The sequence below is a fragment of the Thalassophryne amazonica genome, chromosome 1, assembly GCF_902500255.1.
Source record: "Thalassophryne amazonica chromosome 1, fThaAma1.1, whole genome shotgun sequence".
Taxonomy (NCBI): domain Eukaryota; kingdom Metazoa; phylum Chordata; class Actinopteri; order Batrachoidiformes; family Batrachoididae; genus Thalassophryne; species Thalassophryne amazonica.
The window spans coordinates 111,580,541-111,598,143 of NC_047103.1; the positions used below are offsets into that span (position 1 = coordinate 111,580,541).

The 17,603-nt window shown below is 42.8% G+C and overlaps 1 protein-coding gene across 1 annotated transcript; it reads right to left on the reverse strand.

The window, feature by feature from the left end:
• Nucleotides 1-1,070: 1,070 nt before the first annotated feature.
• LOC117520158 (ankyrin repeat domain-containing protein SOWAHC-like) lies at nucleotides 1,071-2,687 on the reverse strand. Its single transcript, XM_034181469.1, has one exon. The coding sequence runs from the start codon at nucleotides 2,644-2,646 to the stop codon at nucleotides 1,672-1,674; it is 975 nt and encodes a 324-aa protein (XP_034037360.1). The 5' UTR covers nucleotides 2,647-2,687; the 3' UTR covers nucleotides 1,071-1,671.
• Nucleotides 2,688-17,603: the final 14,916 nt, after the last annotated feature.

A 17,603-nucleotide genomic window follows, 5' to 3' on the forward strand; every position in this document is an offset into this window, starting at 1 on the left:
GGCAAGTTGGAACATGTCCAAGCTGTTAAACAATTTCTCAGTTACTCACTTGTTGAAAGCCATCAAAAGCCGCCTGAATTTTACAAATGGTTTTCAACACGGAGGTGTTTTTCCTGTCGCGGCGCACACAGATTCGCCAAGTTGTCACGGAAACGACTCGGCGAATTTGCGCACACGTCTTTCATTAAAAAATGTCCTTAAACAGTGGAATGTCCGCATAAAGTCCTCATGCAGGCCTCTTCTGAATCTTCTCTGTTCTGTCACAACGTCTTGGGTGAATTAAGCCTTAAATTAGGATGTTTTCAGGTCGAAACAGGCCGACGATGGCGCCTGGAAGCGCTGCACGACGTCCCGCTCCGTGGGAAGTCCTTACAGCGACAGAAACACCCCATAATCTCTCATCAGCCGTTAAACTTTTCACCGAAAACCAGCTAAATTTCTCGAATAGTGTCCACTCGGATATTCCTCACAGGTCCAGAAAAATTTTTTGATAAAGCAACGCACGCCGTCTCGAGCAGCGTGTGAAACAAAGGAATTCAGCCGAGAGGGCGGGACCACATCTCACTCAAGGCCTGCCCACAGGGAAATGACGTCACCGACGCGTGAAAAAACTCACGCATGCGCACGAGGGTTCAAGCATGATTGGTGTAATCGCATGTCATTCAAATCCATATAGTTAAAAAAAAAATAAAAGTGTCCGTTTCTTATCTACAGAAATGAACATTCAATACACAAGCAACAGCTCTGGTTGACATTTCTGCTGTCAGCATGCCAGTTACACGCTCCCTCAAATCTTGCGACATCTGTGGCATTGTGCTGTGTGATAAAACTGCACCTTTCAGAGTGGCCTTTTATTGTGGGCAGTCTAAGGCACACCTGTGCACTAATCATGGTGTCTAATCAGCATCTTGATATGGCACACCTGTGAGGTGGGATGGATTATCTCAGCAAAGGAGAAGTGCTCACTATCACAGATTTAGACTGGTTTGTGAACAATATTTGAGGGAAATGGTGATATTGTGTATGTGGAAAAAGTTTTAGATCTTTGAGTTCATCTCATACAAAATGGGAGCAAAACCAGAAGTGTTGCGTTTATATTTTTGTTGAGTATAATAGACCTCGTGTATATATATGTGTGTGTGTATAGTGCAGGACAGATGTGAGTGAATGTGGTGTGCATGTGACCTTCACCTTTGATCAACCTATAATGTTTTATTTAAAGCTAACAGACTATTTCTATCAAGAAGGGCTGAACACTTTTCTAACTTCTTATAATCGAGAAGTTTATTTTTCCCCAGAAGCAACTGTGGTGTTTAGTTTTTTTCTGACATAAGGGCTTCATTTAGTTTTATGGAGTACTTTAAACTGTTTTCTTTGGTTTTTCTGAACAGTAATCCACATTGTTCTCCATCACCACTGGAGATCTGAAACATTGTTTGCAAACAAATTGTTTCAGAAGTCAACAACCGCTTCATTTGACTGAAAGTATTAAAAACGTAATTGCTGCCACCACATCACTAAGAAAGATTTGAAGTCTGTTCATTCTTTTGTCAGAACTCCTGCTCATAATTCAGAACATATTCGGTTCAAATAATAATAATAATAAGAAGAAGAAGAATTAATTAAAAAAATTAATTAATAATGATGATCATCTGAAACCAGGTGTTGTTCTTATATGTTGGCTTGGTGATGATCCCTCCTGAAGAGGTGGGACACGGGTCTGGAATGAAACGAGGCCTTCAGAGAGTCCAGCAGCTCCTCTGAGCCCAGGACCGTGGTGCTGTGGATGACCTGCGACGTCCTCATTCTGAACCTCTGCAGTTTGGGCCTCATCCTGCTGAGGGAGGACCTCCTGCGGACCTCCACCTCCACACCGTCCTCGCTGCCGGGTTCCAACTCTGACCCGGGTCGCCGACAGGCTCCGGTGATGTCACGGATGTCGTCGGCCACGCGTGGGTCCAGGTACTGGCAGGCTCTCCTCCCGCTGTGGTCTCTGATGTCCACGTCCGCGTTGAAGGCTCCCACCAGGAGCTTCACAACCTCCACGTGGTTCTGCATGGCCGCCACGTGCAGCGGCGTGTAACCCGCGCTGGACCGAACGTCCACGCTCACGGGCACGGAGTTGTGCCGGGCGAAGCTGACGATGTGGGCCAGCAGGTCCGGTCTCCCGTGCTTAGCGGCCCAGTGCAAACAGGTGAAGCCGGTGACAAAGTCCTTCTTCAGGATGAGAGCCGGCTCTTTAGCCAGGAACCGGATCAGGCTGTCCCACTGCCCGTTAGACGCGCACAGCATCCACTCGTGTTCCAGCGGATCCAGGGTGACCGCGGTCCGGTACTCGTCCGAGTTAAAGGACAGCAGAGAAACTGAGTCGGAGTCCAGGTGGACCACACTGCGTCGGACCTGCGGGGACCTGTCCCTCATCACCTCCAGGAAGAGTCTCTTGCTGGCTCTGGGAGACACCCCGCCCTCCGGATCACCGTCCCGGTCTCGTGCCTGGCTGCACGAGTCTTCTCCTGCGGGTCCGGGTTCTGGGAGGACGAATATCGGACCGTGTGCCAGCAGAGGCGAAGCTCGAATCACTGTGATCTGAGGCGGATCCGGATCCCGCTCCTTCTGGTGTCTCCGGACGCTGCCTCTGTTCCCCATCAGGCTCGGTCCTCCAACTTTGGAACAGTTCGGGAATGACTGCAGAGGCGGAGCCGCACCTGACTTCCGCAACCTGAGCCTCCGCCTGCTGAGCGCGCGCTCCGCGGCTCCCGCCTCGGTCCCGGCTCTATCTTTTTGACAAAGTGACGCTAAATTTGCGCCATGTGGGCTGTTCTTCAAAAGCCCGCTGTGGCCTGCAGGCGGCGCTCTGCGTTCACTCAGATTTCTTGAATAAGTTCTCACAAAAACAGGAAGAAGAAAATAAAGACGAATTTTGACGTCCAATGGGGAACAGGTGTTCTCTGTTGCCAAGCAACCGTTTGTGTCTGCGCGTGCGTGTGCAAGGGTGTGAGATAAACAAGTGGAAACAGGAATAAAAACCAAGAAAACCCACTTTTAAATCATAAAATTCAAATTAATTATCTTAAAGAACTGAAGCATCATATTTTGGCTTTGCGTCTCTGTCTGTGTGTCTGTCTGTCTGTCCTTCTGTCCGTCCGTCTGTCTGTCCGTCCGTCTGTCTGTGTGTCTGTCCTGTCCGTCTGTCCATCCATCTGTCTGTCTGTCTGTCCGTCTGTCTGTGGGTCTGTGTCTGTGCTCAGCATAAGTCCATTCCTATTACTGCCAGGGTCTTCAAACTGACAGGGAACATTGTTGGGACACAGACCTTGGACAAGTTCAAAGATGGCTAACCTTGACCTGTTTTAAGAGGTCAAAATGTCACGTTCTTTCAACACACTCTTTCATTCATTACATCTGTCCTGTTTCTGTTGTAAAATGACATTTACAGGGTGTAATCTCAGGATGATGAACTTGTAGAACTTTGAAGGTAGCTGACCTTTGCCTCCTTTCAGGATCAAAAGGTCACATTCTATGTTGCTTATAGTTATAAAGCTTATAGTTAGGGCTGGATCAGGTGACCCTGAACCATCCCTTAGTTATGCTGCTATAGACTTAGACTGCTGGGGGGTTCCCATGATGCACTGTGTTTCTTTCTCTTTTTGCTCTGTATGCACCACTCTGCATTTAATCATTAGTGATTGATCTCTGCTCCCCTCCACAGCATGTCTTTTTCCTGATTCTCTCCCTCAGCCCCAACCAGTCCCAGCAGAAGACTGCCCCTCCCTGAGCCTGGTTCTGCTGGAGGTTTCTTCCTGTTAAAAGGGAGTTTTTCCTTCCCACTGTCGCCAAGTGCTTGCTCACAGGGGGTCGTTTTGACCGTTGGGGTTTTTCCGTAATTATTGTATGGCTTTGCCTTACAATATAAAGCGCCTTGGGGCAACTGTTTGTTGTGATTTGGCGCTATATAAATAAAATTGATTGATTGATTGATTGATGGCTTCGGTGTCAGAATGACTCCTAAATATCTAAACCTATTTTTGGATTTCCTAAATGATACTATACTATCTAAATGTTGGGGCCATTCACCACTTATCATCATTGTTTCTGATTTGCTAGTGTTTATCTTATATCCAGATACTTCACTGTATTTTTGTAAACTATCTAAGAGTGCAGGGATTGAATCCATGGGCCGGTCTATGAATAACAATATGTCATCAGCAAATAGAGCTAGTTTTTGTTGACTCCCTCCATCATCGGGGATATTGGTGGTACTGCCTGAGTTGGCCAAGTGAAACTACATGTTGCCTTTCCTATTTTTATGCTCATACGGCTGATGGTACTTTAGCATTGCATTCTAGATATTTTATTTTGTATGTTCTCCACCTTATCACAAATTCAAAGAGCACTCAGTGAGGTGCATTCCTCTGCTATGGCCAGGATTCAAACTCAAGCCCTCTCACGTGTCATTTAGAGGCCCGTGTAGCACTCACCACCCAGCTCACCACTATCCACCACAAAACAGTCACATAAGGCCACACAGTTGCCGGCACTTGCCAGGGTGTGAGAAATGTTTTGGGTGATGTTGAAAACACTCACCACTCAACTTGGTTTGTGTGGAAGGGGCTTAAGTTTGTAGGGTTAAAAAATAGAATGATTTTCCCACCACTTTATATTCATATTCTCCCCAAAATATATCTGTTTCTGAGCAGGTCCAACTTTTTTTGTACACGTTCTTTTTTTGTACACGTTCTTTGCTGTACCTCATTTCCACATGTTTATTTTGTGAGTCCGTAGTTGTTAACTAGTCCTGCTAACAAAGCACCAAAACCACAAACTCCTGACCCAGAAAGGTTAAAATGCTGAGCCTGTCATGTTAGTTTGAACCAAGAAAGACACTCAGCTAATGTGTGCTCTGAATGATTTATACTCCGTGGGCCAGGTAGGCCATCCATGCACCCCCCCCCCCACACTACTCTCCGCCATTGGGTTCAACTACTTCTTTGGACCTTCTAGAACACCAAAATCAGGTGCCACCATCGTCAAACTCATTTGGTCCTTCCCGTGGCAGCCATTTTCAAAATGGCCGCTACAAACTTGAATAAAGCACAATAACCTATTTCTGGACCTCTTTTTTTTTTTTTTTTTTTTTTTTTACTGTTAATGACTTTTAAATCCATATTGGAGTGTAAGAGGGGTATTTTGGGGTTTGCTGGAAAAATGTGGTGTTTGGCGGCCATATTGGATTTCAAAATGGCTGCCCAAAAATTAAAAAATGCTCTATTTTGAGTATTAAGGCACATAGAGACATGATCTTGGTGTCTAAACATAGGTTTTCAGACCCAAGGAATCCATTGGTACCAACTAAAATGGTCTGCCTTCAGTGGCCATCTTGTATTTTCAAGATGGCTGCCTGTTAATTACATTTCATGGGCTACGTATTATTTTAAACCATATAATCTTGATATGACAATGTTTCTGCATAGTTTATTAACATATCACACTCTTATTACATCAGATGGTACCGGTATATGACTAAAGAGGAATAAAATACAATACATAATAACAAATGCAAATTTAGACAGTTTAAACATATTTACCATTGTTACTTAATGTTGTATGTAATACATAACTATAATATGTAACACAACTCTAATATTACAGTTCCATGTCATTCACAGTTTAGTTTTCATCCTTACTGTCACTCTCTTCTGGGATAACATAACTGTCACTCTTACATGAAATTACATCACTCGATATATACATTGCTATTCAAAGCGTGTTATATGTGACACATCAACTCTAATATTCGAATACCATTTCTTTCACAGTTTAGTTGTCATCATCACTGTCACTGTCTTCTGACAAAACATCACAGTCACTTTCATCTGAGATCACATCACTCTCTACTGCATCATCCTCATCAGAGCTGTAGTCATCATTGCTCTCTACACCATCATCCTCTTGCGCCACTTCATGGGGGATAAGAGGTCCTTCAAACCATAATGGTTGTAGTTTGCCATCCAAATATGTCCAGCCATGACCCTCTGTAGGCTTGGGGACTGAGGGTTGAGCAATGTGGGCTCGCTTCCAGATGGCTACCTGATAGTTTGCTCTTCTTATGTGTTGTATGAGAGCTTTCCTGCATGGAGGCAGTTGGCACAGGTCAATATGTCTGTCAACATTTATTGTTCCATCTGGGGCCCCACACTTTTCTTTCAAGCGGTCATGACGCAGCTCATCAACTGAGGTTGAATGTGGTTTGCCATACATGATACAGGTGAACTTCTCTATGTCTGCATATAGACTGTCTTTAACTTCCCAGTTGTCTCCAAGTTCATCAATACCATGGAACTCATGAGACCTCAACACTTGCTAGAGAAGCCTCACTTTGCCAATACCTTTGAAGGCACTTGTTGAGTCACAATGAGTGAAGGCATGGAGTCCCAACAGAGCTGTGCAAAGTGGTTGCCCATAAGTGCCTGCAAGCTCGGTTACATCAATCAGTCTTTTATTGTCACCTGTACCTGTATCAAACAGCACTGTAATGGTCATCTTTGAAGCATGGTGAAGAAGAATGAAGAAGATGTCACTGTCAGGAGACCGTACACGTACTGTTTTGTACCCTTGATCTTGTGCATAGAGGCAGTAGAGTACAACCCTGGTGTCCGTCTCCTCTTGCGTGGAGTACAAGGAATTGATCTCTGTTCTGACTACTGAGCTGCCATCCTGGCTTTCTAAATGGAAGCAGTGGCCCTGTGTGACTACTAAGATACTCCTGTCAATCAGTTTTGGCCCGAAAGAATCATTTGACCATATTCCTGCCATTGTTGACATTGACAAGTTGTGTTTTATTGTCATCATTTTGCAGGAAGTTCTTCCAGTTTGCTGGACGTTTTGTCTTTGGGCCAGATATTATCAGTTTCTCACTTGAGCCTCTCCGGTCCCTTTCCTGGGTTTTCACAGAATCTTCAGCATACATGTCAGTGCTGAACAGAAAGTCAGTCACAGGCATAGTGTCAAATACTTTATGGGCAATCAGGCTGAAGTTTTCTGGGATATTTGTCATTGAGTGGAATGTAGCATTGCCATCTTGAATAAGCAAGGTGTTGTCAGATGGAAGCGGGGCATTATCTACCCTTTTCACCAGGTGGGCAAACCCCTTGGCTTTGTTTGTCTTTGCCATATACCATATATATGCCATATTTGCCATATATATAGATTATATGGTTTAAAATAACAATACGTAGCCCATGAAATGTAATTAACAGGCAGCCATCTTGAAAATACAAGATGGCCACTGACAGCAGACCATTTTAGTTGGTACCAATGGATTCCTTGGGTCTGAAAACCTATGTTTAGACACCAACATCATGTCTCTATGTGCCTTAATACTCAAAATAGAGCATTTTTTAATTTTTGGGCAGCCATTTTGAAATCCAATATGGCCGCCAAACACCACATTTTTCCAGCAAACCCCAAAATACCCCTCTTACACTCCAATATGGATTTAAAAGTCATTAACAGTAAAAAAAAAAAAAAAAGGGTCCAGAAATAGGTTATTGGGCTTTAGTCAAGTTTGTAGTGGCCATTTTGAAAATGGCTGCCACGGGAAGGACCAAATGAGTTTGACGATGGTGGCACCTGATTTTGGTGTTCTAGAAGGTCCAAAGAAGTAGTTGAACCCAATGGCAGAGAGTAGTTGGGGGGGGGGGGGGGGGGGTGCGTGGATGGAGTATTACTGTGTCAGTTTAAATACACTTTTGGATTCTTTGTAGCAGTAAAGAATAAATACTGGAGCTCAGGTAGCAGCAGCAGTGGGATGTTCCTTCAGTGACGGGGTAGTTGGTTTGATCCCTGAACGGTGCTGAGTGTTGTACTGTACCAAAGCTGAGCTTCCTTCAAAGTGTCATATACAAAGTTCAGAACATTTCAAGTTACGCTGGCAATCGAACAAACGGAGGCTGATACAAGGTCTGTTAGAAAACTATCCGACCTTTTTATTTTTTTTTTTAACTATATGGATTTGAATCATGTGCGCTTGCATCAGCCAAGCTTGAACCTTCGTGCGCATGCGTGAGTTTTTTCACGCCTGTCGGTTGTGTCATTCGCTTGTGGGCAGGCTTTGAGTGAGCACTGGTCCACCCCCCCTCGTCAGATTTTTATTGTCAGAGAAATGGCTGAGCGATAGGAGCAGCGCTGAATCAAATTTTTCCAGAAACTGTGAGAGACAGCCAGATGGAAACCATTTGGAAGATTCAGATGGCTTTCGGTGGCTTTTCAGTCGAGTGAGTATCCGAGAAATTGTGTAACAGCTGGGCATGTCACAGCTTGTCCTGTGAGACTTCCAACACGGACTTGCTTTTTGTTGTGCGCCATTGCGGCTCCGTCCCGACGCACGAATTCCTCCGCACGTCTTTCATTACAAAATCTCCTGTAACAGTGGAATGTGCTGCAAAAGTGCTTATGTCCAACTCTTCTGCAATTTCTCTGGTAGTCAGACGACCTCCCGGATCAACACAGCCTTCACTTTGGAAATGATCTGGTCGTTTCAGCCTGTCGATGGCCGCTCGGAGCGCGGAGCTCCCTCCGCCACTGTGGGCCATCTTTAATCCGGTTGTAACGCTCCTTAATCTGTGTGACGCCCAGAGTATCCTCACCGAAAGCCGTCTGAATCTTCCGAATGGTTTCCACCTGGCTGTCTCTCACAGTTTCTGGAAAAATTTGATTCAGCGCTGCTCCAATCGCTCAGCTAGGGTTGCCAACCGTCCCTTGAAAAACGGAATCGTCCCTTATTTGGAAATAAAAGTGTGCGTTCCGTATTGACCTGAAACGGGACGCAGTTTGTCCCGTATTTCTGTGAGAATCAAAAAGTCTGTAAAATGTCAATGGAATTGACTGGTGCTTTATGTGGAAACTTACGGTAAATTTGATCCCAGCCTCTCCTGCTTTTCACCAATGAGCTGACAGACACGAGTTGACAATACAGAATCACTCTTATCTCACTGGTCGAGGGACATCTGCTCGCAAGAAGATACCGTCGTCATGAGCCGACGACGGTCGCTGGATGACAATAACAAAGCAGCATGGCTGATATCGATGCAGAAACCGACACTGGCACTGCATATATGCCTACGGACAGCAATGTGTGTAACGTCGTTACTCCTCCTCCTAAAAACAAACAAACAAAAAAGAATGCAAAAATACAGGGGCGAATGAGAAAAGGAAAATGGTTGGGTGGAAAAGGTGCGTGACAACAGCTATAAGTATTGTAAGTATTGTTTACTTTTCAGACTTTATTTTTTGCACTTTTTATTACACTAAATGTGTAAATGTGCACTGTTACTTTGTTTTGCGCTGTTACATTGTTTTGGATTATGCAAATTTTCAATTGTTTTTTTGTTAATTTATACAATTTTAAGTTAAGCAATAGCACTACAGAGAAAGATTTATTTTCTTTATTTTATGCTTTGAAGCAGGACAGAATGCTCATATTGAAATTCTGAGTGAAAATTTATTTTGCACTAAAAATAAATTGCTAAATAATTATTTGTTTTCCACGTGTTCATATCAGAACAAATGCATGTGTGCATCTACTTAAATTCAGGGTCAAGTCAACAGTCAAATGGTTAAAAATCGTTTCACACAGACGCTGGGAAGGGTGAAGGCAATGGTCGGTCGGCCCTGGCGGTGAGGTGTCCCTTATTTATTTTTCAGAGAGTTGGCAACCCTACGCTCAGCCATTTCACTGACAATAAAAATCCGACGAGGGGGGTGGACCAGTGCTCACTCAAAGCCTGCCCACAGGCGAATGACGCAACCGACAGGCGTGAAAAAACTCACGCATGCGCACGAAGGTTCAAGCTTGGCTGATGCAATCGCACATGATTCAAATCCATACAGTTTTTAAAAAAAATAAAAAGGTCGGATAGTTTTCTAACAGACCTCGTACACGACCTCACTGTCAGACAGAGAGAATAAACTTCTTAATGTCCCAGTCCCAGCAGAAGACTGCCCCTCCCTGAGCCTGGTTCTGCTGGAGGTTTCTTCCTGTTAAAAGGGAGTTTTTCCTTCCCACTGTAGCCAAGTGCTTGCTCACAGGGGGTCGTTTTGACCGTTGGGGTTTTACATCATTATTGTATGGCCTTGCCTTACAATATAAAGCGCCTTGGGGCAACTGTTTGTTGTGATTTGGCGCTATATAAAAAAAAAATTGATTGATTGATTGATTGAATGTCATATCGTTGCTGCTGTATGTGGACCAGGAAAAGGCCGATCTGCAGACTTCAAAGTGCGTGCATCCAGAAATCCACTTCACTCCATTTTCAACGATAAATTCAATTTTCAATTTCAATTTATTTTCATTTATATAGCACCAAATCACAACAGAGTTGCCTCAAGGCGCTTCACACAGGTAAGGTCTAACCTTACCAACCCCCAGAGCAACAGTGGTAAGGAAAACCTCCCTCTGAGGAAGAAACCTCAAGCAGACCAGACTCAAAGGGGTGACTCTCTGGACGGGCCATGCTACAGACATAAATTACAGAACAATTCACAGAACAATTCACGGACAAATATACAAGAAATGCTGTTGGTGCACATTACAGGAGGGTCGCCAACACAAACACAACTCCCATCTCTGGATGGAGCTGCACCTGAAACAGAGAAAAAACAGAATCAGGCATCAGAAAAACAAAAATACTGTATAATTTGCCAGCATTAATCAACAAGAAAAACAGAAGAAATACGAAGGTGATTACCGGCCACTAGCCCTAAACTTCACTAAAAGACCCAGAATTTAGGTAAAGTTGAGGCTGCGACACACTCCGTTTACTAATAAAATTAATTAAAAGAGTAAGATAAAAGATCAGATAAAACGAGATGAAATAAATGGTGTGACTGCTGAGGTGTGTCTGAGCAGACAGACTCGCTGAACGTCTTCGTGTCTCTGACGGCGGTGATTCAGATCACAGGAATGTCAGACAGGTTCAATCCCGTTCGTGCAGAGCAGCACTGAGGCTGCTGGGAACATTTACACACCAGATCCTGCACTGGGAACTCACCTCCAACACACTCAGTGCACTTAGACTGCAACAGAGTTGATTTAACACTGTCTGGAGTACTCCCTGTCCTGCTACATATCTCAGAGGTTCAAATGGAAGAACAGATGAGACAGTGGTGTTAAAAAATAATAAAACCAACAGCTCCACTGATCACCTCAGCACAGTGACCCCAGTTCATTCCACCTGCCACTGCACACTTAGTCAGGAACTATAAGTAACTGGACACACTAACTGTGAGCATTATTGATCACACACACACACACACACACACACACACACACACACACACACACACACACACACACACACACACACACACACACACACACACACACACACACACACACACACACACACACACACATATAAAATACAAACAGCATGGTGCTAACAGGCCAACCTGTCTGAAGTAGACAGTTCTCAAAAACTGAGTACAAGGAAAAGACTAGTGAGGGAAGCCACCAAAACCAGACAGGCTTCTGTCTGGTATTTTTGGTATTTCCTGTAGGTTTCTGCAGCTGCAATGGGAGAAACCGTGCATAGTGCACATTTTGTGGTACAGTGAAGGATTTTAATACAAGAAAACAGACCTCAGCAGGGCGAGAGGCGGGGTGCACCTTGGGCAGGCTGCCAGTGTATCACAGGACCACATATAGACAGATCCACACCCTCAAAAGTTTCCAGTTCACCAAACCTGCATGTCTTTGGAAGTGGGAGGAAGCCAGAGCACCCGGAGAAAACCCAGATGAACATACAGGGAGAACAACTCCACACAGACAGAACACAGTCAGAAGCAATCCCAGGACCGTCTTGCTGTGAGGCATCGGTGCTAACCTCCAAATCACCCGCAACATGTGCTGTGCAAAAGACACGTATATAAAAAACAAAAAGAGAAAACGTGAGGATTTTAAAGAGAGGAGTTGACCTCAGAGATGAGTTTCTGACAGGGGGATAAACTGACATTCTGAGAAAGTTCTGAGTGATGAGTTCCTGGTTTTTTGGAGCTGATGACTGAACAGAATCCACAGCAACCTCTTTGGAGTTCACCTCTGCAGGAGTTTGAAAGGAATGGTGCTATAGCACTCCCTGGTGGCCAGGTCTTTGGATGCAACCAATCAAAAAGGCCAGTGCTGCAGTCATTTGATGACTCAGCATTGTTTTTAAACCAGCAATAGTAATATCATGCCTTCATGAAACAAGGCCGTTTTTTTTTTTTTTTTTTGGATGAAGTTAACTTAAGATTGTTGTATTTAATCTATTATTAGATAGATTATTATTATCTATTATTATTAGACTCTATTGGCTTTGCTCAAAAAGTAAATGAGTCCACCCACCACTTTAATCATATCTTAGATCTTGTTCTGACTTATGGTATGGAAATAGAAGACTTAACAGTATTCCCTGAAAACTCCCTTCTGTCTGATCATTTTTTAATAACATTTACATTTACCCTGATGGACTACCCAGCAGTGGGGAATAAGTTTCATTACACTAGAAGTCTTTCAGAAAGCGCTGTAACTAGGTTTAAGGATATGATTCCTTCTTTATGTTCTCTAATGTCATATACCAACACAGAGCAGAGTAGCTACCTAAACTCTGTAAGGGAGTTAGAGTATCTCGTCAATAGTTTTACATCCTCATTGAAGACAACCTTGGATGCTGTAGCTCCTCTGAAAAAGAGAGCTTTAAATCAGAAGTGTCTGACTCCGTGGTATAACTCACAAACTCGTAGCTTAAAGCAGATAACCCGTAAGTTGGAGAGGAAATGGCATCTCACTAATTTAGAAGATCTTCACTTAGCCTGGAAAAAGAGTTTGTTGCTCTATAAAAAAGCCCTCCGTAAAGCTAGGACATCTTTCTACTCATCACTAATTGAAGAAAATAAGAACAACCCCAGGTTTCTTTTCAGCACTGTAGCCAGGCTGACAAAGAGTCAGAGCTCTATTGAGCTGAGTATTCCATTAACTTTAACTAGTAATGACTTCATGACTTTCTTTGCTAACAAAATTTTGACTATTAGAGAAAAAATTACTCATAACCATCCCAAAGATGTATCGTTATCTTTGGCTGCTTTCAGTGATGCCGGTATTTGGTTAGACTCTTTCTCTCCGATTGTTCTGTCTGAGTTATTTTCATTAGTTACTTCATCCAAACCATCAACATGTTTATTAGACCCCATTCCTGCCAGGCTGCTCAAGGAAGTCCTACCATTATTCAATGCTTCAATCTTAAATATGATCAATCTATCTTTGTTAGTTGGTTATGTACCACAGGCCTTTAAGGTGGCAGTAATTAAACCATTACTTAAAAAGCCATCACTTGACCCAGCTATCTTAGCTAATTATAGGCCAATCTCCAACCTTCCTTTTCTCTCAAAGATTCTTGAGAGGGTAGTTGTAAAACAGCTAACTGATCACCTGCAGAGGAATGGTCTATTTGAAGAGTTTCAGTCAGGTTTTAGAATTCATCATAGTACAGAAACAGCATTAGTGAAGGTTACAAATGATCTTCTTATGGCTTCGGACAGTGGACTTATCTCTGTGCTTGTTTTGTTGGACCTCAGTGCTGCTTTTGATACTGTTGACCATAAAATTTTATTACAGAGATTAGAGCATGTCATAGGTATTAAAGGCACTGCGCTGCGGTGGTTTGAATCATATTTGTCTAATAGATTACAGTTTGTTCATGTAAATGGGGAATCTTCTTCACAGACTAAAGTTAATTATGGAGTTCCACAAGGTTCCATGCTAGGACCAATTTTATTCACTTTATACATGCTTCCCTTAGGCAGTATTATTAGACGGTATTGCTTAAATTTTCATTGTTACGCAGATGATACCCAGCTTTATCTATCCATGAAGCCAGAGGATACACACCAATTAGCTAAACTGCAGGATTGTCTTACAGACATAAAGACATGGATGACCTCTAATTTCCTGCTTTTAAACTCAGATAAAACTGAAGTTATTGTACTTGGCCCCACAAATCTTAGAAGCATGGTGTCTAACCAGATCGTTACTCTGGATGGCATTTCCCTGATCTCTAGTAATACTGTGAGAAATCTTGGAGTCATTTTTGATCAGGATATGTCATTCAAAGCGCATATTAAACAAATATGTAGGACTGCCTTTTTGCATTTACGCAATATCTCTAAAATCAGAAAGGTCTTGTCTCAGAGTGATGCTGAAAAATTAATTCATGCATTTATTTCCTCTAGGCTGGACTATTGTAATTCATTATTATCAGGTTGTCCTAAAAGTTCCCTAAAAAGCCTTCAGTTGGTTCAGAATGCTGCAGCTAGAGTACTGACGGGGACTAGCAGGAGAGAGCATATCTCACCCGTGTTGGCCTCTCTTCATTGGCTTCCTGTTAATTCTAGAATAGAATTTAAAATTCTTCTTCTTACTTATAAGGTTTTGAATAATCAGGTCCCATCTTATCTTAGGGACCTCGTAGTACCATATTACCCCATTAGAGCACTTCGCTCTCAGACTGCAGGCTTACTTGTAGTTCCTAGGGTTTGTAAGAGTAGAATGGGAGGCAGAGCCTTCAGCTTTCAGGCTCCTCTCCTGTGGAACCAGCTCCCAATTCAGATCAGGGAGACAGATACCCTCTCTACTTTTAAGATTAGGCTTAAAACTTTCCTTTTCGCTAAGGCTTATAGTTAGGGCTGGATCAGGTGACCCTGGACCATCCCTTGGTTATGCTGCTTTAGACGTAGACTGTGGGGGGGTTCCCATGATGCACTGTTTCTTTCTCTTTTTGCTCCGTATGCATCACTCTGCATTTAATCATTAGTGATCGATCTCTGCCCCCCTTCACAGCATGTCTTTTTCCTGGTTCTTTCCCTCAGCCCCAACCAGTCTCAGCAGAAGACTGCCCCTCCCTGAGCCTGGTTCTGCTGGAGGTTTCTTCCTGTTTAAAGGGAGTTTTTCCTTCCCACTGTAGCCAAGTGCTTGCTCATAGGGGGTCGTTTTGACCGTTGGGGTTTTTCATAATTATTGTATGGCCTTGCCTTACAATATAGAGCACCTTGGGGCAACTGTTTGTTGTGATTTGGCGCTATATAAGAAAAAAGTTGATTGATTGATTGATTGAAGAAGCACATATCCTCCACTCTTATTTTCACATTTGCACAACCAGGCAACGGTACCTGTGGGCATGAAGACATTAAGTGGGCAGCTAATATTTCACTGCACTGACCTTGACCTGCATCCAAATAATTGACCTCTGGCTGCCCTTGTTCTGGAAAGTATCCAAATGCTACATTTGATCCAAATCAGCTTGCAACTCAAATTACTTGACTTTTTCCAAAAATAATTCTTTAAAGACAACCAACATATTTTATTTGGTAAAAATCAGCTGAAGGACCTGGGGCCTCATGTACAAAGGTTGCGTGCGCACAAATACATGGCATGCTTCCATCTTCACATTTATGTTGTTATTTCTACCCGGTTCTTTTACATAAGATTCTGCCCCTTACCAAAAACCAAACCATTGTATTCCTCATTTTGAGTTTATTCAAGGTCATGGTAGAAACCAGGCCTGGGACCCTCACAGACAGTGTCCATCTTGTGAAAGGCCGCCAAAATGAGTCATACAACACTTTTTATACCTTGTGGGTGTTAACATGGGTGTGGTTTAATCTCACATTTCTAATGTTACTGGCTCTCACCAACAGGGGGAGATCTCCCTGTGTCTGAAACTTGGACACATGATGAAGTAAAACTTAACTTATATTTCTCAGAACTTCCAACCAAATAACACAAATAGTTGATAGCTAACATAAAATAAAGAATTAGCACAGATATTATCTAACAATGTCCAGGGGGGTATTCCAGAAAGGAGATTCAACAAACTCTGAGTCTATCCCTGAACTCTGAGTTGACTTACTCTGAGATGGGAAACTTTGAGTATCCGGTTCAAGAACAGCTGATTTGAGTTAGTTCAATCAGCTCTGAGTATGTTCACCTTGAGTTACGCACATGCATATCCACTATAAAAAGTCCTCATCAGTAGAACCCCAATAACACGAGTCACCATGACAACCAAGAAGAAGAGATCGAGCTATTTCACGCCAACTGAGTTGGAGGTGCCAGTGCCAGCCTACGGGCAATATGAGCATACATATGCTGCTGTAAATGTAACCTATCACATATTACAACAAAAATCTGCCCTATAAACCAACCCTCATGACATACAAGAAAAAATAGGGCTGATAAATCATTCATTTGTCCTATCAATTTTACTGCCCTGGAAACTGTGGCAATAAAATCAGGGTGATACAAATCTCACCGTTTTTCTCAACTGCTAAGACACATTTCTCAAAAGCTGCTCTCCTTTTCTCTAAACTGTGAACACAAAACCCAATTTTCAAGCTACATTCCCCAAACCCCAGACTGTTCTTGCAAAACCAACAGTTCAATCTGTGCTCAAAACTGAACTATGTTATCAAATCGTGCCCCGAGTCAATCAAAAGTAAAAACCCTACTGAGCAGAGTCTCTAAACACTACATAGAAAAATAGAAAACACAATGTTCAGGACATGAAGCTGTAGAAATAAATGTTTATTCACTGTATGCTAAATGCAGGTTGTAAAACAAAACAAAAAAAAACAAAACAAAAAAAAAAAAAAACACTGTGCATTTAGCACTTGTACATAGTAAAAAAAAGTACAAATAACAGAAATCCTGTGCATTTACACAGGATTGCACATTACAAAAACAAACAGAAACCATGAGCATTTGGCACTTGTATACAGTAAGCCTACATAAAAATAAAGTATAAAATACACATGGAATCCTAGGCCAACAAACAGTGAGACTAACCCTCCATTACAATACTACAGTACATTGGCACAGTGATGTACTGAAACATATATTTACTTACAGTATACTGGAGTACAGTATATAGTGTAGTCATACAGTATTTCCTGTCAACATTTACATACTATAATGACAGAAAAGGTAATTTGTTGTTCTTGTCTCTAACTCTTGGGATTCTGGTGGACACAGTGAATCTACTGGTTTGGTTGGACCCTTTGTCCGGCCTCCTTCATGCTCATACCGTGGACAAGAACATGGTCAATGACAGTAGCTCTGATTTCATCAGATATTCCTGTAGTGCCTCACAAACCAGTGCTCTCTGAACTGGCTTATATGTTTGCTCACATCATTGGTCACAAGTGTGATCAATTCTGAGTTGTGTTCAACCGGTGACACCTGTGCTTTAACTGCGTTTGACTTTTGCCATGTATGCTCACCATTATAGATAGATTTATTGTCATTACAACAACTGCAACATAATTTCTTCACACCCAATCACCTCAGACAAAAATACAATTAATCCACAATTATTACAAGTTGAATGTAATAATGGAACACATCAGAATTAAAACACCCATACATTTGATTGTTTATGCACGCTAAACTTTAAGACAGTCCTTCTTCCGAATTGAGGAAATGTGAGTGTGGGGCGCCGCAGCAGTGTCCCGCGCAGCTGCGAGCTCGGGGGGAGCAGCAGGGCGGAGGCAGGGGGAGGTGCGTCATGTGTGCA

Bases quoted from the DNA above. Each gene is read 5' to 3' on its own strand.
- LOC117520158 (XM_034181469.1), bottom strand. From the start codon at position 2,646: ATGGGGAACAGAGGCAGCGTCCGGAGACACCAGAAGGAGCGGGATCCG.